At 52.5% G+C, this 12,577-nt stretch overlaps 1 protein-coding gene across 2 annotated transcripts in view; it reads right to left on the bottom strand.

The window, feature by feature from the left end:
• Nucleotides 1-1,139: 1,139 nt before the first annotated feature.
• The window catches only part of Cdh22 (cadherin 22), a 69,318-nt gene continuing 57,880 nt past the window's right edge, over nucleotides 1,140-12,577 (bottom strand). For both annotated transcript variants that reach the window (XM_021156302.2, XM_029469594.2), the window contains 2 exons: nucleotides 5,669-5,920; nucleotides 1,140-2,307 (listed from right to left, as the gene is read on the bottom strand). In XM_021156302.2, the coding sequence (XP_021011961.1) occupies nucleotides 1,772-2,307; nucleotides 5,669-5,920 (788 nt within the window). In that variant the 3' untranslated portion in view covers nucleotides 1,140-1,771. The remainder of the gene's footprint in view (nucleotides 2,308-5,668; nucleotides 5,921-12,577) is intronic.

Raw genomic sequence — 12,577 nt, 5'->3', positions numbered from 1 at the left:
ACAAGGAAGGGCCAAGCAGCATTTACTGAACACTTTATACATGCCGGGGAGACACTGGGATTGGACTCAGCACCCACTACCCGTTTTTTAGCACCCATTTCACAGCTAAACAAACTGAGGTGGTGGCCAGCTATGAAGAGTTGGGATTCATCCTAGGTTTATGTGGAGTCACTGATTCTTCCCACAGAGCCTAGGAGGGAAGATGGAAGGCAGCCATTGTCCTCCCGACTCCCAGGTAGCCTAGACTGTCCTCCCGTTTATGAAGTAGCTGAAGGTGTCTTTGAACTTCTGATCCTCTTGTCTTTCCTTCTCAAGCACTGTGGTTAGAGGAGTCCATCATGGTGGTCCATCTGTGCAGTGCTTGGGATGGAACCTGGGGCTCTGTGCACCACAGGCAAACGCTCTACCCACTGAGCCACACATCCCCACCCTTTTTTTTTGTTTGTTTGTTTTTTGAGACATTGTTTCCCGTGTAGTTCTGACTGGCCTGGATTTCACTAAGTAATCTAGGCAGACCTCAAACTCATGGCAATCCTTCTGCCTCAGTCCCCCAAGTTCTGAGATCACAGGTCTGTGCCGCTATCTATACCCATGGCAGGAGAGGCTTACACTGGAGTCTATAAAGCAGCAGTTTTCAGCCTGTAGGTCACAACCTGTACAGGGATCGCATATCAGATATTTACACTATGATTCATAACAGTAGCAAAATTACAGTTATGAAGTAGCAACGAAAATAATTTTATGGTCGGGGATCACCACAACATGTATTATAAGGTCGCAGCATTAGGAGGGTTGAGAAACACTGCTACGGAGGGAAAGACTCCAGGTCCCACAACAGAGACGCGATGTCACCACTGAGGATTCCTCTCCTCCCAGGCTCATCCTGTCTGAGCATTCTTGCTGGGGGGCTTATTCTGATGTAGCCTGAGGGGCAGGACGATTGATTCTATCATCGCTGGGCACATCTACTTCCCACTCAGAGGAGGACCAGGGCCTGACAGCTGGGACCAGTTCTTCTCTCCTTGGAAATGTTGGGAGGAGGCTGATTGGTCCGGGGTGAGGGAGTGAGCTCAGTCACGTGGGGTCAGTCATGCAGCCGCTAGTAACCACAAGGATAAGAGTTGTAACAAAGGCGAGCATTTATTGAACACCTACTCTGTGCCAGGCATCGCCCAACAACTTGACACATGAACCCTTTTGATCCTCTCAAATCTTCGAGGTAGGTGCTGTTATTAACCTCATTTGACAGATGAGGAAACTGAGGCCCAGAGAAATGACATGACGTGCCCAAGGCCAGACAGCCGGTCAGTGCCAGAGGCTCCACCACTTGCTGCCTGGGTGTCCCTGAGCAAGTCACATTCACTTCTCTGGGGAGCTTCCCCATCTGACACCTTCAAGACTCCACCTCATAGTTTTTGCAACAATGCAGTTGGTCTCCGGGTAGCTCTCAGCACACAGTAGGTGCTTAGTAAATGACCAGCCCTTCCTTCATCTTTAATTGGATGCCAGAAAGCCTTGGGGTGGGCATGGCAGCAGCACCCTCTTCTGCTTTCCCCTCCCATTGTCCTTTCCCAGAGCCGGGTTCCTCTTCCGTGGTCCTGATCAACCCCAGATCCGCACAGGCCAGGTTCCCCTCCTTTCTCCTGACATTGGTCATCACTGCCGCGCCCCTGAGTCTTCCGCAAGATACACCCCTGGGAACGTGTCGCGGAGCGGGGACCCTGCCGATCCCCTCCCGTCGGGCTGCGCTGCCCGACTGGGCAGGCTGGGGCTAGGAGGCCGGGGCCTCGTCGTCCCCGCGGTGGCCGGCGTAGAGCGCGGCCAGCGGTCGGAAGCGCGGGCCCCAGGCGCGGAGAAAGGCGAAGTCCTGCTCCGAGCCGGTCGAGCCGCTGTGCAGCGAGCTGAGCGAGGCGGCCGGCGAGCCCGCGCCCTCGAACGCGTAGGTCTGGAAGGCGTCGTAGGGAGGCACCGATAGGTCCGCGTCCGCCAGCGCCACCTTGCGGCTGATGAAGTCCCTGAACACCGAGAAGTCCGGCTCGGGGCTCGACGGCCCCCGAGGCAGCGAGTGGCGCTCAGAAGAGGAAGCAGCCTGCGGGGGACTGGCCGCGCCCCCGCCCGGGTCGCCACCCTTGAGCTCCCCAAAATCGTAGAGGCTCCGTAGCGCTGACATGTCATAGGCCTCGGTGTCCTGCTCGCCGCCGCCCTCGTCGTTGTATTTGATCACATTGTCCCGCATATCTTCATCCACGTCTGAGCTCAGGTGGCTCTTGTGGTGCCGCCTGAGAGTGAGGATCAGCAGAGCAAGAACTGTGGGGGGTGGGATAGGAGATACAGGGACACAGAGTGAGGGCTGAGCCCAGCGTAGGGCACTGCCTGGACCCCCCTCCAGCCCCCAACCTGACGGCTGAGCTTCATCAGTGATACTGAGCTGACAGTCACCGGAGGTTGTGAGTTATTTATCACAGGAGGTATGCAAATTTTAGCTAATGGCTGGCCGGTGGGACTGGGTTGTGATGCTGAGCGGTGCTAAGGATTGTCACCCAATTTGAGGGCCAGAATTAACCCTTGAGTCTCCACCCTCAGTTCTAGGCGCTGAGGATGGTGAAGGTACCAGGTGCAAGAAGGACGGAACCCTTCTGTCCCTGCCCTCCTCTGTCCCCCCTGGACGTCTGTGCTTCCTATTCTTTGTCTCAGATCAGGACCCACAGGGTTCTCTCTGTGAGATTTCTACCCAGGCGACCCCACTCCAGGCCCCCACGGGAAGGATTCTATTGGTTCTCAGTGTGGCCTCGTCACCAGTAGCAGCTGCAGGGAATCCTTGACAACTGAGGATCCTCAGTGGGTCCTAGATCTGCCTCTGGGACCTCCCTTTTCTTTCTTTCTTTTTTTTTTTAAGATTTATTTATTTACTATATGTAAGTACACTGTAGCTGTCTTCAGACACACCAGAAGAGGGCGTCAGATCTCATTTCGGGTGGTTGTGAGCCACCATGTGGTTGCTGGGATTTGAACTCTGGACCTTCGGAAGAACAGTCGGGTGCTCTTACCCACTGAGCCATCTCACCAGCCCGACTTCCCTTTTCTTATCTCAGCCACAGGCCGGGTCCTGCCAAGTTAACCCCAGTGAATATCCTCTGGGGCCTGGAAAATGTCTCCCTAGCCTGATGCCTGGCATGGAAAAGCATGGGATGTGTGCTTGCTGAATGGAGTGAATGAATGAATGAATGAGTGGAGAGTTGCCTGGAGACCCAACTGAGGGGGGTAGTGAATGAATGACCTACTCTCTGTGCTTCTGTCTTTCTTCATCTGCCTTCAGGACTTCCCGTTTCTCTCCTCCTCCTCCTTCTCCTCCCTCCTTCCTAACACTGTATTCTGTCATCCAGTCAGGTTCTCCTTCCTGCTTCCCCAGCTCCCTAGCAGTCTCCCAAGGACCTACTCCCTTATAACATTCCCTCTCTTGGCATTCTTCTGCATGCCGTGGCTTTAGCTTCCCTCCGCCAGTAACTCCAGCATCTTTCACCCCTGAAATCCAGGTACATTCAACTTCCAGTCCCCTTGGTTGACCAAGAGAACCTCAAACTCCATACGTTTAAAGTTAAAATAATCTTTCTCTTTCCCACTAACCCCTCTCCCTCCACCAAAGCCCAGAGAATGTGATGGAAAAGGGGCAAAGAAGAATGTCAGAGCTGGAGGGCGGGATGGGGTGCCAGGGAATGCAGGCTTCTGGACTCACAGCTCTGTGAAGAGCTCCACGGGGTCAAGCCAGTCAATAGCCCGGCAAGGATAGGGGAGGGGCCAACAAGGTCCCACCCTCAACCCTAAAGTCATTGGCTGATTGGTGGAAACTGAAAGAAGAGGAGTCATTTTTATTCAGGGATGTGGCCACTGGTAGGCTGACCACGCCCAGTACACGGCCGCGCTCCAGTGTAAGGCCAAGCTCCGGTGCACGTTCTGGCAGCGCTAATGGGACTCCGTGAGCTTTAAAGAAGACACAAAGAGGACCTGAGGTGGGAAGGATACACGTAGGGAAGGTCTGGGGGCCTGGGGGTGGCCACGATCAAGATACATTGTATACATGTATGAAATAAATAATAATTTTAAATTTCATTTTATTTTGTGCGTGTGGGTGTTTCGCCTGCCTGTATGTCTCTGTACCAGGTATGTGCTCAACGCTCATGGAGGCCAGAAGAGGAACCAGATCCCCTGCAACTGGAGCTACAGATGGGTTTGAGCTGCCACGTGTGTGCTGGGAATTGAACTTGGGTCTTCTGGAAGAGTAGCCAGTGTTCTTAACCGCTGAGCCATCTCTTAAGCCCCAAGAAAGAATTAAAGAAAAAACCAACCAAACAAACAACTTTGCTCAGTGATAAATCCTATTGTGGTAACAGCCTAGTACCTGAGAGGGATTTACTGGATGGGTGGATGGACACATGAATGGACAGACACATGCCAAGCGCCATGGCAGCAATTAGACGTTTCTTGCTGCTCCAGACAGATCCAACCAGGCCTGTGGTCAGGGCCAGCTGTGAGGGCTACAGCACAGGGTAGGAGCTCACCACCTAACATGGTAGCTTACAACAGGGAAAGACGTGGGGGCTGGGGACAGGCCCCGAGGGAGGGCTGGAGGGAAGGAAGGTGTCAAGAGAGATGTAGAGAAGATAGATGGACAGCATTTGGAGCTGGAGACCTGGAGCTGTGGAGGGGATGCCCACGAGAGCAGATGGTAGGGTTTGCGGGCGGCGGGCGACAGATGTGCCAGACCTGATCAGCGATTCAGCCCGTCACCTTTAGAGCACTGATGTGCACTTTCTTCGTTTGTGGGCAATTAGGCAGAAATTTGTTTGCACTGCCTTGGAAAATGAAACCGCTGTAAAGTGCACCCTCTGGAAAAAAGGGTTTCTGAGCTGTGGGCTGTGGTGGGAAGGGAGGGGCTGTACTCCTGGCTGGGCGGAGTCTGTTCGGGGCCTCTGTGGGGGATCTGAAGGGGTGTAGCAGGTTACTGAGGACGAGCAGCACAAGGGGAGGGGTGTCATCTCGTGGGGGATTGGGCAGGGCTAGTGAGCGTGGTCCCAGGAGAACCCCTAACTCCGGCTGTTCTGTCTACAGTCAGCACTTGGTTGCTGGTCTCGAACTCCCTGTATAGCCAAAGATGACTTTAACTTTGGATACTCTTGTCTCTACTTCTGGGATGTCGGGATCACAACCTTACACCATCACATCAAGTTTATGCAGTACTGAGGATCGAACCTGGGGCTTCATGCATGCTGGGTAAGCATTCTACCAATTAGGCCACACCTCCAGCTCCATAAGGGTTGTCATTCTACAGTTCAGGTTGGTCTGGAATTTGCTATATAGCCCAGGCTAGCCTCTCACTTGCAGCAATCCTCCTGCCTTAGCTTTCCAAGTGTTGAGATTACAGGAAGGAGCCACCAGCCCAGGCTATACATGTGGCTTAAACTCTGGGAAGTCTTGGGCTGTGTGGGGCACAAAACTGTCCCAATCGGGCCACCATCCTCATTTCAGAGACTTCCCACAGGAACTGCAGGTAGAGGTTAGAGATGTATCTAGGCAGCCTATCCATATGTAGGAGAAACTGGGGCTCCTCTCCCAGGGTGTGGTCTATCCAGGCAGGATACCAAGTCATGGGGAGCGGGGCTCTTGAACTTACCGACCAGGATGAGGACACAGACCAAGAGAGCGATGAGCGCGCCGGGGCTGAGGGAGGCAGCCATGACAAAGGCGGTGGTGTTGCAGGACTGGATGGTACCGGAGCTGTCACAGCCGCAGATGCGGATGGTGAGGGTGCCCGTGCTGCTCAGGGTGGGTGGCCCGCTGTCCACAACCAGGATGGGCAGGAGGAACACGTCCTGCTCTTGCCGGTTGAAGCCCACATGCTGCGTGTGCACCGCAGCGGTGTTATCTGCGACGGGGGAGAAGCGGATAGTGTGTAACTCGAGGCTGGCGTCGGACCCTGGCCCAGCGGCATCGGGATCCCACCTTGAAGCAGACAGTGTGTGACTCGGGGCTGGTGTCCGACCCTGGCCCAGCCACATCCGGATCCCACCCCAAACTGCTGCCTCTTCGGGGATACACACATCTGTCTCCTCATCCCCCCCCCCCCGCATGTCTGCCTCAGCTGCTGAAGATCACAGAGCCCACGGGTGTCCTCAGCTGTCCCTGCACTGGGTTCCCAGCTGCCTTAAATGTGTTTTCAGCAATCCTAAGATTTTTTTGCTCCCAGCTGTGCTAAGGTACTGTCCCCAGCTAATCCCAGATTTCATTCCCTGCTGGACCAATGTCCTGGCCTTGGCTATGCCATTTTTTCCCCCATTGATCTCAACAGCTTGCTTTGTCCCAGATTCTACCCCCATCCTCAATACGCTTTGCTTTGGGGAGTCCTGTGGTCCTTGGTTGTGGTTTGCTGGACCTTGACAAATCCAAGGTCATCAGAGTGGCTGGCGGGTGTCTGTGGCTGAGGGGTCTTTCTGCCCTCCATGTTAGTTTGAAGTTCTGGAGCTTAGGGGTCTCTCACTAAGAAGCTGAGCTCCCAGGGCAGAGATGCAGCCTTCATGGCCATGTGAGGAGACCCAAAGCATCAGACTCTCTCTATGCAGTTTTCCTTTGTACATAGGCAGATAGAGCGAGGGGCACGCTATGCAGTGGTGGCTATTGTTCAACCTCAGACTGCTGCAGACCAGGCACAACCTGGAAAGCTGATCTTTCAGCATAGGCTGAGAGACAGATTGCACCCACTTCCTCTCCTTTTCTTACATCCTCCACATCTGCCAGGAAGCATTGACTCTTGCATTCTGAGGGCACCTCTCAGTCCTGCACAGCATGGGGATCTGAAAGGCTGAGTCCCAGGATGGACGCTCCATCTCTGCACTGCTCCTCTGCCTGTCTGCCAGATCAAGCTCTCCTTACCTTGGCTGTCCGTGTGGGTTCTTACCTGAGACCTTGAGGGCCCAGAGTCCCTTCCCAGCTTTGTGGATGGGACCCAGGGAGCTCAAGGAAATGTATGCCTGTGTGGAGAGGCCAACCGAGATCTTCCTAGTGCTAGTTTGTAAGGAAATCCTAGCCCAAGATGAAGCCCGGCTCTCTCCTGCCGCCCCTTCTCAATAGTCCCTGCTTCCCAACAGTTTCCCAATTCCAGTTTTCCTCACTATGGACACATGATGAGGAAAGAGCCCTTGGAAAGACTGACCCATGACCTTGGACACACAGAGGAGGTGAGTGGGATCAGATGTGACAAGCTGGCCCATGAGGTGACAGACAAACAAGGTTCAGTGTCTTACTGAGCCCACTGTTTTACACATTTAAACGTTCCCATGCAAATACTAGCAACACTGTGTGTCTCCCTCAGTCCTCACAGTGCTCATCAGCAAACAGAGCCAGGGTCTCACCTAGCAGAGAAGATGGAATAGGGTCGTTCCTAGCACACAGCAGAACCTCATAAATGCTGGTTAATGGTTCTCCCTCGTGCCGCACCCCACACCTGCTCCCTGTCTGCCTTCTTGCCTGGGCCAATTCCTCATCCGTCCTCTTCCAGCTACGCATCATCTGCTCCATGGCCTCCTTTCTCCACTTCCCTGGGAAGGGGGGATTTATGGCTGCCACGCCCTGCTCTGATGGCTGAGATCCATGCAAGGTGCCTGTTTCTCCATCACGGGCCAGCCAGAATCTGGTCCTATGCCAGTCTCAAGGAACACAGTTGGAAGGGACCACAACTCTTGGGCTAAGTGGCAGACGTGGGTCAACACCTTAAGCTCTGGTTTGTTTTCTGGGGCCTTCTGTTAAAGACTGAGGCAGCCCAGGCTAAGAAAATACTGCTTTCTGCCAGGGAAGAAAGAAGGCTCAAGTGCAGGGGGAAAGAAGGGAGGGGGAGGGGAGAAGCTGCATCAGCACAGAGAGATGCTTCTTGTACATCAGCTGTGGGTATCACACTGCCACATCTAGCTCTCCTAATCATGCTTGAGCAGGGTCTCCCTCTGTGTGACCTGCGTGACTGGCATGGTGGCTCAGCAGTTGAAGGGACTCACACTGAGCCTGGTGACCTGAGTTCCATCCCTAGGACCCATGTGGTGGAAGGAGAGAACCGACTCAAACAAGTTCTCCTGTGACCTCTGAATGCTGTGTAGCATGTATCCCCTGCCCAACTCTAGGCACAAAATGAATAAATGTAATTTAAAAAACCTTTACAGAAGTGACTATGGATGGAGAGATGGCTCAGCTGTTAAGAGTACATATATTGCTCTTGGAGAGGACAGGAGATCCAGGCATTCATATTGGGTATGGATGTAACTGCCTGTAGCTCCAGCTCCAGGGTGTTTCATGCCTCTGGCCTCCACCAACACTTGCACTCGTGTACACCTTCACATGCATGCATACACACGCATACACACACATGCACATACATGCATGCACACACACACACATGCAGGTGCATACACACACATAAACACAGACTTTAAAAAGTAATGACTGAGCCGGGCGTGGTGGCGCACGCCTTTAATCCCAGCACTCCGGAGGCAGAGGCAGGTGGATTTCTGAGTTCGAGGCCAGCCTGGTCTACAAAGTGAGTTCCAGGACAGCCAGGGCTATACAGAGAAACCCTGTCTTGAAAAACCAAAAAAAAAAAAAAAAAAAAAAAAAAAGTAATGACTTAGGGCAGGCAATTATGGCACATGCCTTTTATTCCAGCCGTCACAAAGCAGAGACATATGGATCTCTGAGTTTGAGGCCATCCTGGTCTACAAAATGAATTCAAGGACAGCCAGAGCTACATAGAGAAACCCTGTCTCAAAAAAAACAAAAAAACAAAAAAACAACAAAAAACAAAAACCAAACCAAAACAAATCAATAATAAGGAATTCAAATGTGAAAAACTACAACAGGCAAAAATATAAAAGAAAAAGCAATGACTTGTTTCTTCATCGTCCATCTGTCTAGCTATCTGTCTGTCTATCCACCCATCTTTCATCAATTCGTTCATCTACTATCACCAGTCTACAGACCAATCCATCAACTCATCCACCCTCTACCATCCCTCTATAGATTTATCTTCCCATCCAGTCTCTAGCTGTCATGGACACATACCTTTTCATCATCCACCCATGCTCCATCTACCTTCTACCATTTACCCACGGATCCGTCTGTCCATCCATTCTCTAGCCGTCACCCATACATCCATTGACTTCCTGTCACCCATCCACTCATATGCACATACATCATACTCCAACACCCATCCGTACATCCATGTACCCATCCGTTTTTCAGCCTTGCAGCATCTACCCAGCTATCTTCCGTCTCCTCCCCATTTCCCATCCAACACCTGTCTGCCCTCCAGCACTCACCTACCCACTGTTCATTTATACACCCAACCTCCGTATTCCATCTGTCCATTCGCTCTTCATTGTTACCTGTCCACCCATCCATGCATCCTCTATCCCCACTTATCCCTCACCCATCTATGCGTCCTCCTTCCCCCTACCACCCTGCACTCATTCATCCACCTGCCCTCTCTTTCCATCCACCAATCCATTTCCTTCCCTCCCTTCCTCTCTCTTCCTCTGGAAGCTCTTCATTAGCTGCTGCCTGCTGGCTGCTGAGGGGGAAACAATGGAGAGCTAAATCAGCTATTGCCTGGATCAGAGCTCAGATTCTAATGTGAGGAGCAAACACCGATTGAAGGAGCCCACAGCTCTGTCTAGGATTACAGACCATGGGAGCGCTGGGAAGGGCCAGTGCAGGAAGACCGATTAACCGGGCAGGACGATGCTCAGGAGGTCAGGGGAAGTTTCTTGGGAGAAATGACAGACACCCGTGTGAACGTTCATTCTGGGTGGACAAGTCTGGAAATTGAGCATGGCCACGTGCGGCCGCTGAGGTTGGGACACAGCCTGTGGCTGGAGGAGGCAGAAGCCCGTCCTGGGAAGTTTAGGGGACCAGTTTTCGTAAGGGACTTGCAGTATTTTCTGAAAAACGACAGGAGGCTATTGATTCGTGGGTGTTAAACCAAGAAGTGACCTGGTGATACATCATCCATTCATTCCACAGCAAATCTGAACTGAGCACTGTCTATATGTCAGGATTATTCCAGCCCCTGGAGACATGGCTGTGAATAAGACAGACATGGTTTCCGTCCTGGCTTGAACCTGCCCCGTAGCCAAAGACACTTATAAAGGAAAATACAGGCATTGACATGGTCTACAGGTCGGAAGCGCTGGTGTGTTTTGTGTGAGACAATAACAGTAGTAGCAGCAGAGAGAAGTAGACAGATTTGAGAAATGAGTGCCTGGCCCTGGACCAGCCTCCAATTGACAAGCAAGACAGAGACGCTGTCTCAGGTTGCTCTCTCCCACTATGCAGCCAGATGTTCTAAATACTCAGAGCCCTGCCACACCCCTCCCAGTGGAAGGGGATTCCTGGGGTATCATCCTGATCCCATCCAGTTGCCGTCCTCTGGGAAGCCACTGACCATCCCTGGCCCGCCCCACCCCTCTATGTGGGACCCGCGCCCGGAAGCAGCATCCATCCATCTGGCCCGACATCCATCAGCGTCAATCCCTGGCTGCAAAGGCAATATTTATAAATCACATTTCCAAACTGGCTACACATTTGTACAAAGAAGCAGATGGGTTGGGGTAGCCGCTTGCCACCTAAGATATTTATATGGCGAGGAGGTTGGGGGTTGGCACATGGAAGGAAGGGGCTGAAGGACTGGAGGGGAAGACCTTCCAAAGCTGCTCTAACCTCAGCAGGCTAAGGTTACTCTTTCCCTAATGCTTATGCCCCAGAAGGGAGCCCAGGAGGCCCCCAAACTAGAAGAAACAGCGGGGGAGGGGTTGAACCCCAGGCCCTGAGGTTGTGGAGACCCTTGAACTTGGAGAGGCAGGAACAGGGCTGACAAAGTCCCCGGGCACCAGCTCAGGATACCAAGGGAGGGATGTGTGGGCTGCTTTGTATTGGTTATTGAATTACATCCAAAAAGATTTAAATAGTCCTGGCTCTGAGCCCTGGTTCCTCCCACAGCCTTAGCCTTACTCATAGCCATGCCCCGCCCTCAGGGGCGAGGCTAATGCCAGACACAGCAGGGGCTCCAGGGTCCAGGTCTAGCTGTTGTCATCCTCCTTTGGGAATCAATTGTCAGAGTAGAGGCACTGGCTGGTAAAGGCTCTTTATATGGCTCGGGGGACTACAGACATTTTTGGCCTCAGAGCCCTTAAGGCTTCTCCGTGGAGGGGGCAGAGTCTGAAACCATTCCAGGACCAGAAGACCAACGTGGTCTGCCCCGCCCCCCATGCCTCTTGACCAATCACTTTCTGTCCTGTTTTCTGTTTGTTTGAAACTTGGTGCTTCTGCCACCAGGCTGTTCTCGCTCTGGTTATCTGCTTGGCTCCCTCCCCGGGTGCTTTTAGTCTTCATTTATTTGTGTGCACATGAGTATCTGTATGTGTGATGTATACTTGTGTGAGCACACACGTGCGGCGTACTCTGTGTGTGAGAGGTCAGAGGTCAACGTCGGATGTCTTCCGACGTTGTATTCCACCTTAATTTTTGAGACAGGGTCTTGCTGGACTGGAATTTACTGATTAGACTATGGTGGCTGGTGGCAAGCTCCCAGGATCCCCCCTGTCCTTGCTGACAGAGTTATAATAGACCCGTGCTACTGTGCCCAGCTTACATAGGTGCTAGGGATTTGAACTCAGGTCCTCATGCTTGCATGGCAGGCACTTTGCCTGCTGAGCCATCTCCCCATTCATTTCACTGCCTACTCATTGTGGATCCCTTCTGGGAGGCCCTCCCAGAATGCTTTTGGGTTTCAGCTTCATGCTGCACGTTTTGATGAATACCTACAAGGGCCAACAGTGCTCTTGGAGCCCAGAGGCCTACAAGGAGCAGAACAGGGCCCAGGCTCTTGAGGAACAAGGCTGTATTACGCCTCCTCCCTGGCCACTCACTGTGCTAGATGTATTATTGATTTGTTTAGCGTCTGTCTTGCTTCAGTAGAATATGAACCCCACACGGGTGAGGATTCTCTCTCTCCTGTCATTGAATTCCCAGGGCCCTGGGCAGAGCTCATCTCACAGGGATTATGTCTCAATGGAGCTTAGGAGACTAAAAGTAGAAAGGAAGAGTTTAAGGTCTGCAGCGTACCCCAGTAACCCTCTTTCCTCTGGGATGCCCGACTACTGTATTAGCCCCATTTTCAGACAATGGAACTTGGGGTTAGAGAAGGACAGATAGTTGCCAGGAAGTCATGGAGAGTCTGTCTCTGAGCCTGGGGTCCCTCCTGGGGTCTTCACTCCTGTCCATTGATATCTGCCTCCCTCAGCCCTGTTTTTAAAGTTCCAGTGTGGGGACCTTGGAGGACAGAGTGGGGTGTCATGGAACACTCAGATCAGACAGGTGGGCAGTTTGCTTTTGCAGGGGTGGGGGACTAAAGGAACATCTGTATTGTACAGAGACTGGTGTGTGTGTGTGTGTGCGTGTGTGTGCATGTGCACGCATGTGTGTGTATGTGTATTTGCGTGTGTTCATGTGTGTGTGTGTGGTACCTATGAGTGTGGGTATGAAA

Source organism: Mus caroli, unplaced genomic scaffold, assembly GCF_978045245.1.
Source record: "Mus caroli unplaced genomic scaffold, Mus_caroli_1 scaffold_2, whole genome shotgun sequence".
Lineage (NCBI taxonomy): Eukaryota > Metazoa > Chordata > Mammalia > Rodentia > Muridae > Mus > Mus caroli.
Note: the sequence above shows the minus strand (reverse complement) of the source record. Positions and strands in the feature narration are given on the sequence as shown.